General features: G+C 47.9%; 6 protein-coding genes and 1 pseudogene across 6 annotated transcripts; 5 read left to right on the plus strand and 2 right to left on the minus strand.

Moving 5' to 3' along the window:
* Window positions 1-1104: 1104 nt before the first annotated feature.
* On the plus strand, window positions 1105-1889 carry YALI1_A09190g (uncharacterized protein; the record flags this gene model as incomplete). Its single annotated transcript, XM_068281709.1, has 2 exons — window positions 1105-1371; window positions 1641-1889. The coding sequence occupies 2 exons, from the start codon at window positions 1105-1107 to the stop codon at window positions 1887-1889; spliced, it is 516 nt and encodes a 171-aa protein (XP_068137810.1).
* A 332-nt stretch (window positions 1890-2221) lies between these two features.
* YALI1_A09201g (Compare to YALI0A09515g, Misc non-coding, no similarity) lies at window positions 2222-2407 on the plus strand (annotated as a pseudogene).
* Window positions 2408-3838: 1431 nt separating this feature from the next.
* On the plus strand, window positions 3839-8209 carry YALI1_A09218g (uncharacterized protein; the record flags this gene model as incomplete). The annotated part of the gene is made up of 1 exon (XM_499907.3): window positions 3839-8209. The coding sequence occupies one exon, from the start codon at window positions 3839-3841 to the stop codon at window positions 8207-8209; it is 4371 nt and encodes a 1456-aa protein (XP_499907.3).
* Window positions 8210-14578: 6369 nt separating this feature from the next.
* YALI1_A09325g (uncharacterized protein) lies at window positions 14579-15787 on the plus strand (the record flags this gene model as incomplete). Its single annotated transcript, XM_499908.2, has 1 exon — window positions 14579-15787. One exon carries the CDS (start codon window positions 14579-14581, stop codon window positions 15785-15787), a length of 1209 nt encoding a protein of 402 aa, XP_499908.2.
* A 3485-nt stretch (window positions 15788-19272) lies between these two features.
* YALI1_A09372g (uncharacterized protein) lies at window positions 19273-20601 on the plus strand (the record flags this gene model as incomplete). The annotated part of the gene is made up of 1 exon (XM_499910.1): window positions 19273-20601. One exon carries the CDS (start codon window positions 19273-19275, stop codon window positions 20599-20601), a length of 1329 nt encoding a protein of 442 aa, XP_499910.1.
* Window positions 20602-20879: 278 nt separating this feature from the next.
* On the minus strand, window positions 20880-21776 carry YALI1_A09397g (uncharacterized protein; the record flags this gene model as incomplete). Its single annotated transcript, XM_499911.3, has 1 exon — window positions 20880-21776. One exon carries the CDS (start codon window positions 21774-21776, stop codon window positions 20880-20882), a length of 897 nt encoding a protein of 298 aa, XP_499911.3.
* A 237-nt stretch (window positions 21777-22013) lies between these two features.
* Window positions 22014-22835, minus strand: YALI1_A09408g (uncharacterized protein; the record flags this gene model as incomplete). The annotated part of the gene is made up of 1 exon (XM_499912.3): window positions 22014-22835. The coding sequence occupies one exon, from the start codon at window positions 22833-22835 to the stop codon at window positions 22014-22016; it is 822 nt and encodes a 273-aa protein (XP_499912.1).
* Window positions 22836-23992: the final 1157 nt, after the last annotated feature.

Consider the following 23992-nt stretch of genomic DNA (forward strand, 5'->3'; position numbering starts at 1 on the left):
GCTGCTCTAGAATTGAATGTCTCATTCTAGACTCTGACTGAATGAATTAGCCCGAGAAAGGGAATATCGCTTGTTCAGGTATCGAGGACGATCTGATCTACACTAGAAACAGAGTGAGTGGAGAGACAATCCTATTCCACAACAGTCAACCATGACGTATAATGGGCTGCTATTGTGATCGAACGAGAAGTACTACTATCAGGAATGCTTTGCAACTAATCATATCAGATTTCTTTTCCCCAGACCTGAATTGCGGTTGAAGTCAGGTACAATTGTGAGTATGGGCTCAGTCTGAAACAAATGTGTGTCTATCTTCTTGCAGCCAGACCCCGTTGCTTTAGGAGATATTTCTTTGAAACTGTCAATAGCACACGTTTTTCGATATCCGGGGATTCCCATAATCCGACACTGCCTCGTTCCTGAAACGCCTCTGTCCCTGAATGTCTCATTACTGCGTCTCATCCCCCTTGCATACTGCCAAGAGAATCTGGAGGAGTGACTGATGTGGAGTGCTTACTGAGAATCAGGCATTGTTGAAAGCATACAAAGGTACAATACAGTACTGTACATACAGTGTGTAGAGTGTTTCAAACGTCTTGTTCGATAGAGACGCTTTACTCTCAGGTCGAAGTCTCCTCTACTGGTATTAACGATTGCCCCTTTTGTAGAAAACTTTCATGCTTCCGTGTAGCCCTCCCCCTGACCAGAAAAAACAGTTACCGATGAAGCGATACTTGCTAGAAGTTCACAATGCCCTGAAGATCAGTTTCATCAAAGTCACTTGGCTCATACTGCGTTTTATATCGACCTCCACCGAGCCCACATTAAGTTATGCATCCTGCCGCGTTGGCATAGAGCCGCCGAGGAATTAGATTGGAAGAAATATGAAACCCGAGAGGCCGAATGAAGCTGAAACGCGATAAAAGATGGTATTTTAAAGAGCTGAACATCTCCCTGCCAGTTCCGTAGCCTCCCCCCAACCCCATCATGAACGTCGTGACACTTCTTCTTTACGTCTCTACAGTCTCAGCTGTAGTAGTGACAGTCACGCTCATCGAGACCGCCCAAGCGGTGGATTCTTCAAGAGCTGCAACCACCAAAAGTATGACTTCAACCAGCTCTTCTAGTCGAGCTCAGATTCTGGCCACTGGTACTCCTCCAATGTTTGCCAGCGCCAAGAATGCTATTATCTCCAACGTCAGAAGCCTGAAGGTCCCCTCAGCCTCTGGCTACCTTGCCAAAGATGTGGAGCCAACCCAGAGCGTTACTCCTTTTACCTTATCGTCCAGTGTTTCTCCCGCAACTACAGCATCTGCCAACCCGACCAGCGCTGTATCTGTCGCTCAGACTAACTCTGTCTCTAGGACTGGTGTCAGCGTGATGTTCTTGAGCCTCTCTTTTGTTTTGGTGACGTGCTCTATTGCTTGAACGTACTCTCAGTGCTGGACATTGACAACAGTCCATATATTTATAACTAACGTATACCCATGAATGAAGACTTATTACTCGAGGTTGTTGTAGAAATATTGGAGAGGAGTGACGGAGAGTGCGAGAACAAGAAGACCAAGAACCCCGAGGCTGATCCTTCTCCCACCGCCCCTCTGACCACCTAAACCACCATTGTTGAGGGTGTCACCAAGACCATCACCGAGGAGTGCTCCACTGAGGTCCCCGCTTCTGAGGGCCCCAAGCCTACCTCCGAGGCTCCCGCTGCCTCCCCCACTCTTTCTGCTTCCGTCGACCTCACCACAAAGGTCACCATCGTTGAGGGTATCACCAAGACACTGACCGATGCTTCCACCATTGCCCCCGCTCCTTATGGTGAGTCCAAGCCCGAGCCCAAGCCCGAGCTCTCCGAGGGTAAGCCCGCTCCTTCCGGAGGGAGGTGACTACGTGACAGAAACTTCACTACAGTACACTGTATACGACTTTTCCGATTCTTGGACATTTCCTTAATCAACCTTCTCGACACCAATGCTCGAAAAATGAAACGGGAATTGTTGAAGACAGTTCTCTAGGCTAAAGTAAAAGCTACCAAACTAATGACACAGCTTAACTACTTCAGATATCTCAACTCAACTAAAGATACGAGCATATGTATTCTTGGAACCATCTAAAGGGTTGGTCTTAGCCAATGAAAGATTCACACGTAAAGGATGTTGTGGGGAACTTGAAGAATACCTGTACCACCTCCTGACACAGCCCACCACAAACAACACAAATGACAACTTCTTTTACCGGTGTCCATACAGCCAAACATGTGTGTTCCATTTCACGTTTCGCGACTAGGAAACTAACATACCGTTATGCGAGTTCCCACGAACCAAGAGGCTTCAGCACTCTAGCAGAAGTACATACAGTACGAGTATTGTATTGTAGCTGCTTGTACTCCTACTTGTGTTTGTAATAACTATTTGGCCTACAGTAGAAGACGTGGTATACAGACCCTATACGTCTCGGGTCCAGTTCGATGGCCGCCAGTTGTATCTTTTTCAATGTCTTGTTACGGAATGCGCTTGATGTACTTTCACGGCATGTACAGTATGTACAGTACTCGAACTCATACCTGTTCCAGCACGTGTTGAACGTCGTGAATGGAATGGAGACACACCTTTGCATTCCTTACCCCAGCTTTGAGAGTGTCTAATTCACCACGTTAACCTTCGGGGTATATTATTGGTTGTGCCAGAGAGGGCTAATAAAGGACTTAAAAGGCCGTTGTTTTGGACCGAGAAAAGTGGGATTTGCGGAATTGAACGCGCTTTTCATCTTCAGACGGCTGACGGGCGTCTCTGTCTCCGTCGAATTTTCGCCACCGCCATTGGCTCAGCAACCATGCTCTGTCTCATCGTGCTCTTACTGAATAACCATAGTGGGTCTGCACCACTTTTGAGTTAGGGCATCTAGGTTAAATCAAGAACATGTGGGGGACCCTTGGTGGCGAACTGTCGGTCGGAATCTGATTATTTGAACCGTGGCCTGCATATCTCTTGTGGTCCATGTATTGGTGGTGGCAAAACCTGACTGCTACTTGTAGACACTTGTTGTTGCTCTCAATAGCCAAAATAAAGACCCCAACCACGTGGACAGACCAGCGATGGTTCAAAATAACGCTCTCGAGAGCGCCAAAGTGTCCAAATTAGTCGTCAAGACAGCTCATTGCGGCTGCTCATAGCTCAGTTGCTAAGGCACAAAAGTGCGACACCACAGCACCCTGTATTGGGAATCTGGGGTATGTACATACTGTACGGTAACAAGCACCGTAGTTGTTGGAGCGAAGGGGCGCTAGGTCCCCCCAGCAGTCGGACGGACACTTGCTCTTTTGAGGGAATAAGTATCGTATACTCGAACCAGTGGAAACCACGGTGTAGAGTCGCTTCGAATGCACCACCTGTTCCCTCATTATTAGCAACTGTTTATTTCCAAATCCAGCAGAAATTACCTCGACCCGTTTCTTATCTGGGAGGACCATGCTGGACCCAACAACGGGTAACAGTGTGATTTTCTAGCTTGAAAGTGTGGGAATCAAAAGAGAAGGGGCATCTGGATTAATTTTTGTCTTCATATTCTTTGTAAACACCGTCTGGCAGCCCTCATAGGTGGTCCGAATTTTGGTCCTTCTGACATCACCGCGCTTTAGGTTATCCGACATGCATATTCATTTAACTGCGTGAAGCGACTCAACACACCGTGCAGGCACAAAAAAAATACGCGTTTCGGATCTCAATCCTCACCCACAACCCACTCAGATTTGGTCTACCAAGTACAGGTAGAATTTTGGTGAGTACGACGCAAGACGGCTCCAGCGACACGAAAACGAGTCGACTAACACAGACACATGAAACATGGCAAACAAAAGCTCGCAAACAACAACACAGATCATGATAGCCTGAGCTCTCTGGATCGGGCCCTTGCCACCCGGCGGGACATGTTTGGGCGAACGCTTCTGCATAATGCGTGCATTTGTGGAGATGCCCAGGCTGTTGAGCAACTTTTGGCCAATCCCCACGTGGATGTAACGGCGGTGGAGTATGAGTCAGGTTCCAGCGCCCTTCATCTGGCTCTAGCTGCGGGCTCTTTGCACTGCGCTCAGCTGCTCATCAAGCATTCGCGAGAACTGCTACGACTCAAGGACCGTGACGGCTGTCCTGCTTTCGAAACCGCTCTTTACTACCACAAGTGGCACACAACCGACCCAGGACTGCCTTCCGAGTACTTCAGCTTCGGATCCAACACAAACCACACGTTGGGATTTCCGGACTCAGACGACAGACAGACCCCCGAAACCGTCAAGGTACTAAGACCAGCCACCACAGACATCAGATCAAGCCTGGCACCTGTCCGGGTGGTGGATTGCGCCATTGGAGGCTACCACACTGCAATTCTCACCTCAGATGAGACAGCAAACTTGTACGTTTGCGGCGTGAGCTCTCGAGGTCGTCTGGGCTTGGGCCCCCATGTTTCCACCCAGTTCACACCAACATTGGTGGCGTCGTTGGCGTCGGAGAAAATCGTGTCTGTAGGAGTGGGAAAGGATCACACTGCTTGTGTCACTGCCAAGGGTGTGGTTTACACCTGGGGATGCAACAGGGACTCGCAGTTAGGCTACCCAACAGGAGGAGCCACAGGAGAGGAGCAACTTCAGATATCACCTAGAAGAGTGGGCGGACCGACTCTCAAGAAAGCCCACATCACCCACGTTACATGTTCCAACGTCCACACTGTTTGCTGGCGTGAAAACACCTCAGACATGTACGTGTGGGGTGCTAACAATGGCCAGATGGGAGGAATGGCACCAGGGCAAGATTGTGCAATCCCCACCATGGTGGCTCTTGTGCCTGGAAAGATTTCGGCTGTCTGTGCCTCTGATTACTACACGGCCTGTATTATCGACGAGTCATACATTCAGGTGTACATGAACGGTGGTCATTTCAGAGTCTTTTTGCCTGCGCCAGGTGGCACAGCAAGAGAAGAAAGTCAGTCTGGGTTTGATGTTTTCAAGCCACGGCTGCTGGTGAACAGACCCCAACAGCTGTACGCTTCGGCTGGAGGACCCACTATTTGCGTTTCTTCTCTTGGACACGTCTACGAGCTTCCGTTGCAGAGGTTTCTCAATGTCAAGCCTGCCCTCGTGGCTCGACAGATGCCCGTTACAGCTCTATGGGTGCCTCGAAGGGACTACATGGTGGCTACCCACGCTGCTGTTGGTGACGATGGCTCAGTGATAATCTGCACTTCATCTGGTTCTGCTTGGAAGCGTGAACGAAAGGAAAACAGATTGGGTGGTGGCACCTTGAAGGAGTACAAGTTTTCGCGTATTCCAAAGGTGACCAATGCTTACAGGGTTGCATGCGATCCCCTCTTCAGATCATTTGCTGCTTTGCGGTATGCGACTCAGGTGGATGCCATCGACGTGGATATGGAGTCTTTGGAGTTCGATGTTGCTGAGCGACATGCCATCAACCGCAAGATAGCATATTTCACCCTCGATGGCGACAAGGAGAGCAGTGAGGAGTTTGAGGACTCGCCCAACCTTGGCGCGCTGAACTGGCTTGTCGAAGCGTTCGAGGGTGTGGTGAGTGGAACTGCACAGCGGACCGGACTTGAAGAGGAGGCTGAGATGATGGGTCTGAACCGCTTCGAAGAGACTGTCATGTACAAGGCCGTCGAGATGAATAAGAGTGACCCGCACCGTGGTTATGACTGTGAGCTGGTTTGTGAGAACTCCACTGTCAAGCTACCTTGCCATAGCTACATGCTACGATCAAGCAATCTGAAGGCGGCCGTTGCGAAGAACAGTCCTCTCAAGTGTTCGCTCCTTACTCTCGTTATTTTACACCACTACCTTTACAATGACAACGTGTTGAGTGTCTGGACACTAAGCGGAGGTTGTTCGATTCCGCGAGAGTACGTTGAAGCCAAGGCCGAATTGCTGGCACTTGCCAAGGAGTTTGAACTCTCGTCTCTAGTCTGCAAGCTTTCCTTTGGAGAGACCGCGGACCAGCTTCCTGTGGACATGGCGAAACTGTTTTCCAGCGATACGGGTGATGTTGCCATTGAAGTTGATGGTGGACAGATTCTACATGCTCATCGGTTCATCCTCACTCAACAGAGTGAGTTCTTCCAGTCTTGTTTGTCGGAGCGATGGAGCGACGATACCAAGGTTGTGGTTGACTTATGCCATCTTCCGGCCGCGTCTGTACGGCTTTGTCTGAGGTTCATGTATACTCACAATTTGGATTCCCTGTTTGACCAAGTCAGTTCTAAAGTGTCAAGCAAGGATTTTATTGCCACGGTGTCTCAGCTCCTGAGTACTGCCGACGAGCTTCTTCTGACACCATTGAAGGAGTTTTGTGAGCTGATTCTGAGCGAGCTTGTGACAGTCAAGAACGCAGCTTCTCTGCTTTTCCTCGCCTCTGCTTACAACTGTGACAAGCTGATGACCTTCATGTTTAGCTACATTTGTGTTAACATGGAGTGTCTTCTTGAAGGAGGCTTCTTGGGTGCAATCCTAGCTGATGGAGAGCTTTTTGGTGCTATTGACCACCACTACCGCGTGATGACAGGCAGAGAGATTGTGCTCAAAGAGGTTCCTGAGTCATCTGCTGTTGTGGGTGTCACTCAGCTCGGAGAGGGCATTTCTGAAGATGCTGCTGAGCAGGAGGAGGTGGAAGAGGAAGTGAAGCCAAAGACATTGGCACTCGCTTCTCGTCCATCTGGCTGGGTGGAGTCTTTTCTCAGCGATTTTGATGGACATAATGAACTTCTTTGTCGTGTCGCCCCAGGGTCTGTTCAGGCTCCAGATGCTGCTGCTGCCCTCACCCCTCATCGACAGTCTTTTGCTGCTCTCCATCGCAACTCCAAGAGCGAAGAGACTCGTCCCAGTATTTCACCAATGTCTTCTCCTGACTTGCGTGGTCATAATCAGACAGATGACGTGTTTGAATTCGAGCTGGATGAATGCCCCGCCGAACAACGGAAACGTCACGATAGTCGACACGACGATAGAAGATGCAGTCATAGTGAGTGGAGAGAAGCCAAGACGGGCAGCAGCGTTCGAACTGCTCAGTTCAGCTCCTCTCCTTTCGGGAAATCTCCCATGGCTGGATCACCTCTGTCGGTTTCGCCTAACCACGCTTCTGGTGACCGGCGACGATCTTCGTTTGCGACTGCAGCGTCAGGTGTTCCTCTGACACCAGGAGAGATTCGGTTCAATCTCAAACAGCAGATTGAAAAAGACTCTGATGCAGTCTACTGGCCCACTCTAGGTGGTTTGGGTAGCCCTGGTGGAGCTGGATCTGTGGGAGCTGCGGGCGCCACACCCGGAAGTCACCCCCGAGGCAGTCCAGGACCGTCGGCAACGCCCAGTGGCTCTTCAACCCCTTGGGGCAAGGGAGCTGGAGTGTCCAATGCCACACCTGGAAGTGCTGGTTCAGCCTCTACCTGGGGCAATAGCAGCGCCAATGGCGCATCAGCCCCGAGCGCTTCCGCCACGAGTGCTGGCTCCGCACTTTCGGATCTCTTTTCCGTGACACCTCCTTCCAGCAAGCTTTCTCAGAAGGAGCGACGACGTTTGCTGAAACAGCAGCAAGAAGAGACGTTGATGCGTGCTCAAGAGAAGGAAAAGCAAGCCGCCGAGGGCCCTTGGAAGGTCAAGAAGAAGGCACCTGTTGGTGTCTCTCCTTTTGAGTCCACCTCAAGTCCTGCATCTTCCAAGACGCCTTCCAAGACTCCTTCTAGAGCACCACCCAGAGCTCCATCAAGAGCAGGGCTTCCTGGCCCTAATGTTGGTGTCGGTATTTCCACTGTTGGCAATTCCAGTGCTACTGCCACTTCTTCTTTTGCATCTGACTTTTATGCCGCCTCGCAGCCTGTTACTGCTCTGTCTCTTGCTGAAATTCGAGAACGACAGGAGCGAAGCACACAGAAGGCCAAGAATGTTAAGACAATTGAGGAAATTCAGCAGGAGGAGATGTTCCAAAAGTGGTGGGATGCGGAAGTTGCACGTAACAAGGGGGAGGAGAGCCGGGGTCCTGAAGGAGGTCCCAGGGGAACCCCCAGCAAGAGCTCCAGGCGTCCTAATAAGAAGAAGAACAACAACAAGGGGCCTGCTAATGGGTCTAGCAATGGAGGAGGGGGTGGAAGCGGGTCTCAGGATGATAATGGCAAGAGACACCGGCCTCGACCACGGGAGCAGATCAAAGCGTGAGATCTGTGTTTGGACAGTTATTTATTATTGAATGTATATAGAAATTAGATCAATCTTACCAGGAGTTGTTTAGAGCGCTCATTTGTCCGTCTGCCACAACAAACAGACTGCTACTGTGCATGCATCAGGAGTGAACATGCCAAATGTTCCAGAAACCGCCGATCAGTTTTACGCGAGAGATGACGATCTTCTCGAGGCTTGGCATTTTATGAACATCAGTGGGTCCCCAAATGAAACACCAGGGGGGAGGAATGGTTTTTTTATTTGTCTATATATACAAAGGCAAAACAAAACAGCTGTGTGGTTACTGTAGAATCATGCTGTCTTGGATTTCCGACTTGTCTCAGGGCATATTCTAAAAAAACTGTGTTGATAGTTGCTGTTGGTGGTGGAACAGTGTCAGAACGAAGGGGTTGAGCAAACATTTTCGACATGAATGTTGAAATGTAATGCAACACAACACGTTGCGCCGCAGTATTAAATCGCGCACCCAATCTAAGATGACAGGCTTCCACACAGGTGTGCTCACGGGACAGAGTGTAGTGTTGCGGCTCGGAAAGCCACGCAACCCTGAGTGGCCTCGGCAATCTAGATGCACATGCAAAGGCGATGAGTTGTCGTTTTGCCCTTTTTGGACGTTTTTTCGATTCCTCTGGTCTCCTTTTCTTTTTTCCCTTTGCGCACATATTCGGGCCGAAATGTCTCCGAAATGACGGCTGGAATCGGGGCGCATAAGGGTGCGTGTTCGCTGCGTTCCCAGCTGCACAGTTGAGGTCAAACTTGCCGGTGTCACGTGATATTCCCCTGTCGATCCCCAAGCGGTCTTATGCCTTGGAAAGCGTGAGCCATGCTGCTTTCAGAAGTAATGGTGTATCACACCCCATGTTTCGAACTCGGTAGCGTCGCCTCTCTTCGTTTCTCTGTAATGCTGCACTCTTGAAGAGCGGCGGGGAAAATATGGGGAGCTGATTACGAGAGCGACCTGACCAAAGCACAATGACTAATACCCCGGTTCCGCTTGACGTTCCACAAGAACAGGCCATCGAGTACTTGCAGCGAACAGGCCATTGAATGCTTGCACCGAAAAGTGGTCTATATTTGGAAGAGTTGACTTGGAACTCTGCGACCACGACACATGACGTCGCATGTCCTCAATTGGTTTTCTAATCAACAACTTGTCATTGCACCGCTTCGCATACGATAGGCATACCCTTGATGGAGATAATGTACGCCATTATACCTCCGTGAAATTGTGGGTGTCATTCAGTTCAAAAGAGAGTCTAGCCGAGGCCGAGAGCCCTCGCCAAGCGTTTCCCAGAAGTATCGGGGCCGTTATCTGTCATCTTTTGAGACGAGAGTCCTTTTCCCGATTCTCAGGAATGTTATGATTTAATTACCACGTCTGGTGCACATTTTAAATCAAAAGTAAAGTGTTACTGTAATCATACCAAAGGGTGGTCATGTCGAGGCACCGAAGCAAGGTATGCAACGTCCGTCCAGCGTACAGCGTCCAGGGTTCGTTTTCCACATGAAATGAAAGCACTTGCATTATTATGTGGGTCACCAGTCACCAGTCACCGTCCAGTGGTGCCATTTGGCGTTAGTACAAGTACAATATTGTGAAGTAGGGTATGTACTACTTTGTTGTTGAAGGTTGTACTTTGGAACTTGCCCTCGATTTATTGTTGGTCTTACACTCTACAATTGGATTCAGAAAGGTCCGTTTTTTGTGGTTTGCCATTCTTTTGGTTTTGTGGTCTTGTCATTTCGTCTGGTTTGTCGATTTTTCTGATATTTCCATTTCCCCTGGGTTTCCATTTCCCTGGGTTTCCATTTCCCTGGGTTTCCATTTCCCTGGGTTTCCATTTCCCTGGTTTTCCATTTTTCGTGCCACTTTGGCTCAACTGTGCTTGTCTTTGACAAACATGTCTCTCATTTCCCTCCTCATTTTTGGGTCTGAGTCTTGTACTTAGTTAGACTTTTCCCGCGTCACTTAAACATTCGGAAGTGGAGCCGCCAACCCTAAAAATAAGCTCAATAGGTCTTCTGCCTTTGGGGGCAAAACCAACCGCAGAGGGGCCGGGAATCCAACGAAGAGAGAGAGGGCGCAAAGCAAGAAGATTGGGGCCTGTTAACCAACGGATGGGTGTTTTTCAAACACAATTGTTTCTTGGCTTTGCAACAGGAGGGAGAGAGAGAGAGATTGGAACGGGGGCAACTGACAAGCCTCAGCCCCCCAGCTTCCCTTGTTGAGCCAGCCTCAGGTCAATCATGATATATCCATTGTCGATCATTGGTGGACACAGCACTCCACAAGCTAATGTGAGATGTTCCCCATTTCCCCCCCCCAATAGCAACCCCTCCTACAATTACAGTATAGGGTATAGACATAAACTACTATCCGATTTACCGGACGTTTGAGTTCCAGGGTCGCATTTCTTTTTTTCCACCTACAAGCAGTCACAGTGTAGCGGCGGTTTGCACAGCCTTCCAGACCTTGAGGTTCAGCGATGGAAGTCCCTGCGGAACATCCGGACTTTCAAATGCTCACACGATGTTTATTGATGGCATTTCCCTGCGGATTTCTGCATCTGGGGCCTTCAGCCGTTTGCCCGCTGTCTCGACTCGGAAAAAAACGGGAAAAACCAAAAGCCAACAGCTGGCTGCAAAAAAATATATCGAAATACAATTAACTAGAAAACGGACAACCCCCAAGGCTCTCTGCAAAAAGCAATTTTAATAGACGGCTCGTAGATTCTTTCACGGGCGACCAACGGCAACCATTAATTCTAATTGTGGGATCGACTATGTTCCCCAACAAAATGCTAGGTGGTGGGCCAAAACCCGAAAGACTAACACGCTCGGCTAATTTGTAAATTTCGGGCGTTTTGGGAAATAAAGTGAGACGAGGGTTTGGGGTCGGGAAGAACAGGGTAAAAAAGGGTAAAAAAGGTAAAAAAAGGGTAAAAAAAGGGTAAAAAAAAAGAGAAAAAAGAGAAAAATTAATAAATAACAGAGACAACCATCAAAGAGGAACTGAAAGAACTACAAGAAGTAGAGGATCTAAGAGGGCAACAACACCATCAACATCAACTCACGTGACCTCAATGTAATTAACTTCTTGGACTTTCCCCCTAACAGCAGTTCTTTGCCCTTGTATGAGTATTTCTAATGTTACAGAGAAATGTGCGCCGACCTTGGAGACTTTGAAGGATGTCTTTTTTTTTTTTTTTTTTTTTTTTTTTTTTTAATACCTGTAGAAGTTTTCCCAAGGTGTTGTATCGTGCAAGTACAAGTATCGTATCGTACAAGTACATACTGGACGTAGAATAGGGAGCCCCAGGGAGCTTCAGATCACGTGACTGTCGGCGAAAAACCTACGTCGAGGCGCCAGTATGGGATCCATTTTGCATGAAGCAATTGGGGGGAGATCAGTCGGCTGTGGACTTGTTTCGGTATGGATTTGAGAGATACGTAACTTATAAAAAATAAAAAAATAAAAAAATAAAAAAAAAAAAAAATAAAAAGAGAAAAAATTAAAATAGAGAAAAAAAAACAACCAACTCAAATCACGACTTTGTTCCTCAACTTTCTGCTACAGTACTAAACTCGTATTGCAGCCATAAATACTCTCCCCACTACAGTAGTCTCAAACTAATGCTACATTAGCGTGATGACCGTTCCTTTGTTTAAAATTACCCTCTCTCTAACACCACGTTCCATAATATTTATCAACGTGCATAAGCGCATTGAACCTTGGTCCACGCATGCAGGAATGCATGCTTGGTACAGTTACAACGATCATTGTATCATCACGACCGACCAAGTGAGTCACAGTAGATCTGACAAGCATGTGATGTTGATGCCATGTGAGCCTTAGCAACCCATTGCATTCACATGAGATAAGTCTTGGCACCGGCTCATCCGAAGCTCCCCAATCATGCTGTTCCAGATGTTTTGTGATGGAGAGCCTTGAAACTCTAAACTTCTCTGTCACCTGAGCCCCATATCGGTGTTTACTCAAGTTTTTAACTGCGAAATTGTTTTTTCTCGTCTAGATAAAGCCTGGCGAGGCTGAGCTTTGAGCTTTGAGCTTTGAGGGGCTTCAGTTCGCGGGGCGATGCTGCGGGGGTGCTCATCTTCCGCGGCTTCAGATGCGTCTGGTCGGATCGCGTTTTCGTTTATTATTTCCTCTAATGAGATTTGTTGTCGTCATCCCCAGACCTTCGACTGTAGGTAGGAGCGAAATCACGTTACGACATCCGACTGCCGGAATGCTGTAGAAATAAAAGAAAAAAGGATAGCCAAAACTCAAATAAATTGGTCACAATGGCAGATTGAGCTCTTTGTCCTGGACTATGATGAACTCACGTTGGGGGAGTTGAGGGCTGAAGGGGCGGTTTTAGGAGAAAAATATAAACGTTGGGAGGGTAAAAAAAGCTTGCCGAGTCGGACTTGGATCTCTGTCTTTTGCTTTTTCTGGTTACTTCTTCTAGAAGTTGCTCTGCAACCCTGTGGAGAAGCCCGACATATATTACTGGAGAGCATTTAATCAAGCACCTTTTAGGGTTAAGTTCCTCACGGCCAGTAGGTTGTTTCTATTGATGGGTATGCAATAGGTGCACGTACTTAGTATTACTTGGTTTCAAGTAATTTACAAGTACGTACCAACTAATTGTAGTTACTGTAAAATGATTATGATGTTAAACATATTATAGTTGTGATGTTTATGACAGTTATACTGTATATTGTACTTGTATTATGCCGGTTCTTGTGCTTTTGGACAACTTCAACATTGAACGGAATGTATATCAATCCCTTATCGTTGGCCCTACTATTCAACAGTCGCTGAGAACGACCTTCATCTATTGTGCGACCAAAACAGCAGAAAATACCCGTTTATTTGTCTCGCCTAACCGATCCAAAAAGCTCACCGGCATCTTATTATCCCAGGATGGCATGCACCGATACCGCCGGCTTTAGAGCACTGTGCCGATATCGTACCTGTGCCGAATTTGAGCCGCCGCCGTGTCGCAAAAGTGAATCTGCGAATCTGTGATATTATGCTGATCATGGAGCACTGATGCAACTGACTGGCTCTTGTCCTTTTGTGGTATGAAGAACGACCTTGCTGAAGATCTCTGTTGAATTGGCGCAACAACTCCTCGTAGTTTAAAAGATCATTCGATGTCACTATCGTACAAGTACTGTAACTCTCAGACCCACCATTCAGGCCAAAGAGATCCTTGTCCTGTACAAGATGCAGCTGAATGAGGGTTCTATTAGCGCAATAACGCAGGTGCGCAGAGAGCTCCAGTTCCCGTGTTAACTCGGATCATCTGGTATGAGAGAAAACAAAGACCCCTGGTACTGTCAATCCACAAGCTCGTCATCTCTCGCACGTCATACGTACGATACAAGTAAAAGTACGAAGTATCGATGCTTGTCCAGTTCATATCAAAACCCTGAAGGCAGCAGTCAAAACAAAAACTACATACAGAATCATAGCCGAAAGACCATCTGCCAAATTGCTGTCATTCTTGTCGACAAATGTTCTCAAATGTTGTACCTCTAACCTCCCCACTCTTGTATAACACCATACAGTATCAGTATGTTACAATATTGTACCCATAGTCACTCGACAAAGCTGGCTAAGATTGTAAACCTCCGATGCCGACAATCACGTGATTCCCAAATACTTGCCCCCAATCCCCCTCCATCTGTCAGGAAATGATCCGACTTCCACGGATGTACACATTACACATGCCGAATGACTGCAGACAAAGATTCACGTGACATTATAGCCACAACTCATACGCCCAAGGTTGCCAAAAAAAACAACCACACACTACCACACCATACAATGCGTTTTTTTGACCCCGTTACTCTGCATACCCCATTGTTCGAGACCCTACAGCGCATGGCATGGGCCATGTTGCGTGACAAGGCCATTGTGCTCGCGTGAGGACTGCAGCGCTCATTTTCAGGGCTAAATCCCAAACGCCAAAGTCCTCATTTCGCGGCCTGCATCAGTTTCATCTGTTGAAAGTCCATGAGAGTTTGTGTGCGGCCCCGAGCCTCACTCTGTATTCTGTCGATATTATACTTAGGGTTTCCGGATTTAGGACTAGCTCAACGTTCGGTGAGAGTTTAACTTTGTTGACATATCTTGTGTCTTTGTTCTTCTGTTCCAATTGCAGATGCACACATGTAGCTGCATGTAGGTGCAGCCTTGCAGTATGTGCCCCTTTGGCGGCACCACCACTCACGCTCTCCCGCAAGCTGCAACAGGCTCTGTACACCCAGATTATTGTCTCCGCAGCCTCGCCTTCACCCATCTCTCCTTTCTTCTTCAGCACCCATGGCACCATGATACCCACCCCCGTCTATACCACCGAAGCGCATCCCATTGGCGTGTGGCAGGCCTGGTACTCGGACAATTTGGCGGCGATTGAGGACTCCTCGAAATATGTCTTCTACGGCCCCAATGGCCATAACGACGGTAGCAACGACCTTCAGCAGATAGCGGTGCCTTTCTATCCCGAGTGGGCTGGACCTGTGGAGGGTAGCAACGGCAACGGAAGCAACGGGGGTCGGAATGGCAGCGGCACCAATGGCGGGAAAGGGTCTAGCAACAACTCCTCTGCGTCTCACGATATTGCGACTGTCGCCATCCCGACCCAGCCTCGCACGCCCCGCGACACGTGTCCCAAAACACAGACCTCAGCAAACATGCGCGTATATTCCCCCTACGAGTACACTGACAGTCTCAACAAGCGAGTGTGCTGGACGCCATATTTTTTGGGCACTGAACGACAGGAGTTTGACTCTCATCTGCGCATGTTTATGAATTATTGCCGCTGGGCCAACATGAGACTACGACCGGCCCCGCAAGCGGAACGTGGCGACGTCAAAGCCGAGGTGGTGGTGACCACCCAAGCGGCTGGGTGCATGCTATCCCCAGGCACAAAACGACCGCGTAACAACGGCATGTTGGATAGTATCAGTGAAGCCCATGATAGAGCTAACGCCACAACCCCCACCTCGAATGACAGACCGGGTGCAACAGCGGCTTCTTCTTCACCCCACGGCCGAGGCATGCCAAATGCGAAAAGACCGAGCTACGGGTCAGTACCGAGCTATGTGACGGCAGGTGCCCCAAACTATGTGGCGACATCGTCAACCCCAAGTTACACAGCAACTGCCGTCAATTCCACATATGCGCCTACAACAACGACCTCTACATCTTCGGGTGCCACAAACTCGCCATACACATTTCAACAGTCACAGCAGTCATATTTACCACCGCCACAACCGCCAACATCGAAATCAACAACCTCGTTGTCACCATCAATCTCTTCCGGGTCACCCAACAATCAGAGCCTCACATCTGTGTCTTCAATCAGCAGCCCCGTGACTTCACCATATCAAACGCCGCAGACGCGCCCATTGGTTCCCGAGGCAGCCCACGCCGCGCAAGCTGGGCAGCCGCCTTCCACCCAACAATTCTACTCGGCATACCAAAACTACTACAACCTATCCCCTCAGAACGAGTTTCAGCCCTTTGAGGGAGACTAACTTGCCATTAACGGTGCCTATTCAACATGGCCCAACCAACCCCCAAAAGTGAGTATCTGTGTGGACTGGATTTTGTTCCTCACCAGCATGAATGTTTGTTATTGTTTATTGTGTGTACGCCGAAATTGTGTGCCCATTCTTGTGTCTGACGTTTGGTGATATTCTGTGCTTGACGCCGTGTGACTCCTTTTCGAAATGACCTCCCCACATTTTGCTTCCCTCCTTCCTTTTGTTTTTCCCCTTCTTCTTCTTCTTATTCTTTTTTTTTTTTTTCCTTTGTCTAGAAAGACCTCTCCTATTCATTTCTCTCGCTTTTTTTTGTTTTTGTTTTTGTTTTTGTCACTCAGCTAATTAGCATCTCTCAGCCCAACTCAATCACAGAATGGATGCCACATTGCTGTGTCATTATCTGGCACTCGTGTCTCCCCTCTCACACATTCCCCGCGCACAGACTTCATATTTGTTCCTTGTCTCTCTGTTGTTTTTTCAACAGTATCCCTCTCTCTCTCACCCTGCAGCTTTTTCTCTCTCCTCTACAAGTGTACTTGCATCATTCAGGTTTCTTTCTTTTTACTGCTTCTTCTAACAAGTCTAACATCAGAGCCAATGGACCAATGTCCACCACGCACCAATTCAAGTAAATAGTAATTGTTATTGTATTTATTTTATTGTTCACAACGCGAGCTAGGGCTATATCTGAACCTCCGCACACACCGAGGCACCATGGACGCTGTATTGATTTGAGCAATATATCAGGTCAAGGTTTTTAATTGATGTCATTTCATGTCGTATAATTGATTGATATTTATAACGGGAAAGTCGAAGACAAAAACGACAATTGGCACGGCAACAAGTGAGACAATTGGCGTTAGCCGGTGACGTTTCTCAAGCCCTAAATGATGCCTTGACCGTGAGTCTGAGTGCAGTAAGTGGACAGATGCTACTGAAACAAAAAAAATCTGTCGTCATTTTCAGTCGAGGCATTGTGTGCAGTTGGTACGACACTTTCTGCAGGTCTGTTCATGATTTTGATTCGTGCTCCAGTTTCTTTGTGTTGGTTTCAGGCACACATGTGAACTGTTATGGCTGTATATCTTGCGGAGAATGGATGACTTTGTACTTCCAGGAACTGGACATGTCTTTACATTGTACAAAAAGAGCAATTCCTTTCCTTTAACTTGTCGTCTGTTTCCGAGTTTCTCATGGTTCAAGTCTGCTTTTGGTGACGAACATTTTCAAGGTTCCGAGGCATCCCCTGTCAGTCTTGCTGGAGGGGCTGATTGAAGAAAGTGCAACAGGTTGCTGTCGTTATGACACGGATTTTCTGTGGGCTGAGCAAGTTCTGCTTCGGCCTCGGTAGTTTCGGAATTACACAACTAAAGACAACTGGTACTTGTAATGTACTGTACTGTAGGGACCTCGGAAGACCGGCTAAAGCTGTCCCTTCCAATTGAAGAACTTCCCAGACAGACAGGTAGAGACGCCAGTTTGCACAGTAGCTGTCTCCCGCAAATATTGAAGTTGATTTTTCGTACTTTGTTGTACATATAAGACTGGAGAGACCCCTACTTGTAGGGTCTTTTGACGTCTGCTCGGCAAAAACAGATACGAATGTGATTTTTGGTTCCAAAAGGTACTTATACATACAAGGGACCAATAGGTAACTTGTTCAGCCTCGATTCCACTTTGCATGGAATGTACGTTTTTCTGGCCTGTGTTCTACACCTCTCCCAGTAGCTACTGTACCAATCTATTGTCCATCTCTCTCCCTCTCTCTCTCTCTCTCTCTCGCTCTAACTGCTGCTACCATCCATGTCTGTTCTGTAGGGTCCAAGTGCATGCACAAACAGATGCCGCCGTATTCGTACTCGTACCATAAGTAGAAGAAAGAAAGACTGCGCCAATCAGCGTACCACTTGTTATGCAGAAGGACACAGGCCAGGCAAGAGTTGGACTGTCTACGCTGTCCTGTGTAACTGCCTTCACTCAAGATACACTACATGCAGCAAGGTGTAAGAGTGCCATTACTCTCTCACTTTCATCATTGATTGGAGAAACGGGTGAAACTTCGAGTTACTGATTCACAGCTACAAGCACCTGCAAAATGACATCAAAAGACCTTCACGATTGAGCCACAACTCCAGCCACTACCTGTAGTACATACTGCACATACAATGAGCCGCAGGTATGTATAGGTGCAATTGTAATCTCTTGGCAACAACCGTCCATCCGGCAGTAAAAGACAACGAACCATTCATTCTGCCCGGACTCACCAATGTCCCTTGTACAGTTGAAGTTTTTCCGCCCAAGACCGGAGATTTTAGACAGCAGAAAACCCCCCATAACGAAAAAAAACACATCGAGTAGTCACGTGGTTTAAGCACCACCACTTTACTTCTCATTGTCATGCCCCTATTCACCATATTGCCCTTGTCCATATTGACCAATAACCGAGGCACATGGGGGATGCAGGTGGAATTTTTCAAATCACGTGATTAATGGAGTGTGCATGGTTTCTCGTGACTTGGAACCTTGTTACGGATGACTTGAAAATGCAATGACACGGCACGGTTGTCCCCCTCTACAAGAGAGTCATTAATCATAAAGTACTGTACTGTACTGTATTCGCAATTACTTGTTCACATCTATGTGTTTAAGAGGTGGCAGGTATGATGTGGGCGTGAGAATTAGTCTGTCTGACATTATCACGCTATGGGGCGTACAACTGGCGCGCTGGTGGTGTCAAAGTAATAATAAATGACTATATTAGAAATAGACTCGCGTATAAAAATAATAACGGCGCCGACACGGACCCCGGAAATGACCCTCAGGAGATTAGGTACCAACGAAATCAGATATTCTGGGTTCAAAAGTCACGCCTTGCTTGGATGTATGTAGTTACCAAGCTCAGAATCTCGAGGTATCGGAGGTTGTGTGGAGTTTTCTTACAACCTTAAATTCTCCATTCCTATCTCCGAAACATGGGACGAGGCTCGCGATAGGGCTGTGCAAAACACTGTCGTTCGTGTTCGAGGTCCGCGAAACGCAAAGGCGGATGCGTGTCTTTGCCGCTTTCTTGGGTTGTTGGTATTTCTTGGCTTATTTGGGGTCAGATTTATGTCCTCGTCTCCTTCTGCAAAACTCACTTGAAAATCATTTGTAAGCTGATATGTTGTTTTGGGCCCCTATTCCAAACTTAGTGGGGCCTCATTTTTGGCTTTTTGTGTTTTTGAGGTGCACTTTTTTTGGGAGTGGTCCAATTAAGCTCCGTTGGGACCAAAACAGATAGGGATTGCTTTTGTGTACATAATACTATTCCCTACCTGACATCACCACTCGAGGATAAGGAGGTCATTGGGGTGGTTGGATCAATCTTCAGATACGTGATACGGACACTACGAGCTTCATATACACCCACACGCATTAATTCGCCCGACAAATAACGCCAGCCGCACACTAATACGCAAGACACTCCACAAGACGCCATGGGATGCACGAGTTCGAAGGAGGTCAAGCCTGGACCTAGCGGACCCTCCGCAACGGCAGGGAAGGCGAAACCAGCTAATACGGCGTCAAATTCGACAGCAAACACGAATTCCGCCGCCACCGCAAATGCAAACGCAACCAGCACGGCCAACAACACAACTACAACCCCGAACAGCGCACCAAAGGCCAGAGCTGGTGCAAACGACGCCACTAACGACACCGCCAACACGCCAGATGAAGAGAAGGAAGTGAAGACGCTTCTGCTGGGTTCCGGAGAGTCCGGAAAGTCCACCATCATCAAGCAGATGAAAATCATCCACCAGAATGGCTACACAGACTCCGAGCTCTATCTGTTCAAGAGCACCATCTATAAGAACCTGTTGGATTGCGGTCGGGCTCTGCTGGCCGCCGTTGATAAGTTTGGACTGCAGGAGGAGCTTGCTGCCGAGGTTGGCCACAGCAACAAGACAGAGGCCATGGAGGCCAACGATTTTGACTTTGTGGAAGACAAGGTCAATGAGGCAGAGCACCCAGTCTACACAGGTGGTAGAGGAGGCGTGGAGCAGTTCCAGATCATCTTGGACACCCCCAACCCCAATGATAACAACACCAGCCTGAGCCCAGAGCTGGTGGATGCTTTGGATGCACTGTGGAAGACTGCGGTCGTGCAGGAGAAGCTTCTCAAGGGTCTGCGAAACCAGTTCTACCTGATGGACTCGGGCCCCTACTTTTTCCACAACCTACAGCGTCTCGGAGGAGCCCAGTACATACCCACTCAGGACGATATTCTGCGAGCCCGAATAAAAACTACTGGTATCTATGAGACCAAATTCCGACTGGGCTCGCATTTGATTCACATGTACGATGTGGGAGGACAACGGTCAGAACGAAAAAAATGGATTCACTGCTTTGAGAATGTCACCTTGATCATCTTCTGTGTGGCTCTGTCCGAGTACGACCAGGTTCTGTTGGAGGAAAAGAAGGAGAACAGAATGAACGAATCGTTGGTTCTGTTCGACTCGATCATCAACTCACGTTGGTTTGTACGAACTTCTGTCGTTCTCTTCCTGAACAAGATTGATGTCTTCACCGAAAAACTTCCTCTTTCGCCCCTAGAGAACCAGTTCCCTGATTACATGGGCGGAAACGACATCAACAAGGGTGCCAAGTACATCTTGTGGCGTTTTACCCAAATGAACCGGGCTGGACTCAACATATACCCTCATTTGACTCAGGCCACTGACACCTCCAACATTCGACTGGTGTTTGCTGCCATCAAAGAGACCATCCTGCAGAACGCTCTCCAGGACGCCGGTATCCTGACTTGATGTTGACATTGACTGTACAGTACCATTATATAACTTCCATTATTACTAATTTGTATATATATATATATTGATGATGTAACGTAGAACCGTATGTATAACAGCCAGGTGAACTGGAGGCAGAGAGCACAAATTTGCTACGCGGATCTTGGAAAAAACAACCTTTCAACAGTAGAACAATGGTTTATTACATCACAAATGTATTGGTTCTCGAAGTAAGTATCAGCGCTATGGATTTTGATGAATTCGTTCACTTTTCCCATTCTTCCCACATTTCTTCTTCATAGGTCGTCACCTTCGGGCCAGCAACACCAGGTGTACAAAAACTGGTCCCACCAGTTCTTTGTTTCCCCTTTCGTTATCGGGGCATCTGTTTGGGGTCTGGCAGTATCAAAATCGGGTGTGGGTGATCTTTCTCGGGTCTGTCCAGCAATTGGAGCTCTAGAATAGGGATGAACAGCTCCTGGAACGTATCCATGATGGGATCTTCCACGATTTAGTCGTCGTGGGATATGCTTACTCTCCATTTCTGCCTGTTGAGGTGTCAACGGAGTGAGTGTTGGTGTCTCAAAAACCGGCATCCGAGGGGACGAGGTATCGAATACAGGGTTGAAGGGACCAATAGCGCTTGGAATGAACTTGTTTCGGATCTCACCTCCATCAATTTGTTCAGGAGATTCAGAGTGTGATGACTCCGTTTCAATTTGGTCACTAATCTCATGTGAAGCCATGTATAGCTCAAGGCCGTTGTCCACTTTGGAGAAACTTCGCTTGCGTCCCTCATATTGGGCTCCATGTAGGGCCACTGGGCCAGAGACTCCTGCACCCACCCACCCCATCATGTATGTGTAATCTGCAGCTGTCTGGGGTGTCAGTTGTCGGTATCCTGCAACGACCTCCTTGGCATTAGGCAACGTTGTGGTATCATCGTTTTGACTCTGGCTGTTATACTGGCTGCTCTCGTTAGAGATGGCTGCCTGTGGGGCTATCATGGCAGCCACATTTGTAGATACGTCGATCACTTCTTCGGTATCCATAGTTGACGTGGAGGTATCTGTGGAGTTGTTTGGGGATCTTGAGAAGGGGGAATCTTGGGTTTGGCGATTGGTTGAGCCGACGGTAACATTTGAGGTGTTTTCTTCGATGGATATCACAACTGGGTCAGGTTTTAGCGACATTTTCAGCGACAGTTAGCAATGAGTAGCAGACAGCGATGGTGGTTGTTTAGGTGAATATCATCATGTTGAGCTTATATTGACATTCTGTGTGTGTGCACAAAAAGTTGATTACAAAGGAGATTTATATTGATCTTTCGACCAGAACGATCACCAAGACTGCAAGAAACGAACATTACAATGAAAAAAAAAAAAGTACGCCCATACGCCCTAATCCATTCCCATGCATTTTTCTACTTGTTACTCCTTCAGGGTCAGCATGTAGCCAAACACCATTGATCGCAGCTCCTTGGTCTCCTCCTCCTCCTCGAACATAGGGTAGTACTTGAGCTCAAACAGTTTCTCGCTCTCAAATCCAGCTTCATCCTTTGCTCGTCGGAAAAAGTCCAGATCCTCGTTGAAGAGCTTGGCTCTGTGGGGAGTGAACACAACGAACACCTTTCCTCCGGGGGCCAACAGCTCCTTGGCAGATCGCACAAGCTTAGCATGCTCAGAGTGGTTGAAGACGACATCTGAAAGAATGACCAGGTCGTAACCAGTGCCACCCGACATCTCAATGAGCTCAGAAGCATCGTTTCCCCAAATGAAACCTTCGACCTTCATGGATGAGACGTCAGCGCAAGGGGAAGGGCCAGAGAAGTCGGCATTCTTGGCATCCCAGTCCTTCTTCAGCTGGTCAACGTTGTATTTGAGGTTGTAAAGCAGGTCAGCATCAGGGTAGTCAGTGATCACAACCTGCTTAGCACCAACGGCGTGGCACAGAAGAGACGGTAGTCCGGCTCCAGCTCCGAACTCAATGACCTTCTTACCCTCAACCAGCTCCTTGGAGTGCTCATCAAGGTAGTCAGAAGTCACCTTGCCAGCATTCCACAGCAAGTGACCCCACAGTGGGTTCTTAGCGGTAAGACGCAAGTTGAAGTTGGTGGGCTCTTTGTACTCGGAGGCAGCCACGTGTTTTTCTTGACGGGCATAACTGTCGCTGCCAGGCTGCTCCTCGGGCTTGTAAAAGTCCTTGGGCTCGTCAAAAAGGCCTCCGGAGGCGAGATCTTCAATGTCAGACATGTCAGTCAGTAATTTTTCGGTGGTTTCAAAATTTCAAAATTTAGACTTCAGATCAGGTTATGATGAAAAGCATAGGTTAAGAGTACTTTCCAGCTACAGTACGCTGAACGAGGTTATGACTCCGTTTAGTCTGGTTTCGTAGCTGAAAAAAAAATACCCTACTGGCTTGAGACCAACGTTAGCACACACGTCACAGTAGGACTGAGGGGTTTCTGTCTAGGTGGGGGAGATTGCAAACATTGGCAGTCGTATTATTATAATATTTTGAGATAATTTCGTTTCATGTCATTTAATTCGTTCCATTTGATTGCCTTTCCTGAAAAGAATTGTAAATTCGGACAATCGTATTGTTAAACACTTGCATGCATCGATTGTAGAACAACTCTGTGCCATGGTTACAGATAAATCTGGTTTGTCACGGTGCAATATGGTTCTTGGTGATGTTGGTGGTGGTTTGAGTGAGCAGAAGCCTGACAACGTGTGCGGAGACCCCATAATCGGGTGGTGCCTCATTTCTGAGATAATAAATGTATTTAGGGGGACTATTAGGAGTGACACAATTAAGGGCGAGAGGGGCATGTTTAATCCGGCATTTATTTTCATTTATTCGTGTGTAATTTCACCATCACGTGTGCTTAGTCAGAACCTTCAGTATCACCCCACATTGGACCATGCAGCCCACAAGTGGAGTTTGCTGCTTGGGGTGGCCCCTGCCTCCAGAGGTGCAATTTCCCACATGGGCTGGCCCACGCTAATGCTATGGTAACATCAGGCTGTGGAATCAAAAATCGGGAAAAACATCCATAAAAAGAGTGTAAGCAGTATCTTTTTTACGCGCATTTTTCCGCAATAATATATTATCCGCCTGACCTTGCACACTCGTTTTTTTGGGCGTCTCCAAATCCGGCGAATATACCAACCTTAGTGGCGTTTTCAAACTCAGACTAGGTTCGGGGCGGAAATGAGACCGGAAGAGTGTGTGATGTGCGTGAAGATGGGAAATGTGCGAGATATATGAGGACAGGTGAGATTGACGGCATAAGTCATATCCGGCTCCTGGCTGAAAACGGTATGTGGTGTGGCATCTTAGCGCGGTGTAACAGTGACAATGCAGTAGTGCACATCCTGTAAGTGCAAGTTGTGCAACAATGGCAAGG

Source organism: Yarrowia lipolytica, chromosome 1A, assembly GCF_001761485.1.
Source record: "Yarrowia lipolytica chromosome 1A, complete sequence".
NCBI classification, from domain to species: Eukaryota; Fungi; Ascomycota; class Dipodascomycetes; order Dipodascales; genus Yarrowia; species Yarrowia lipolytica.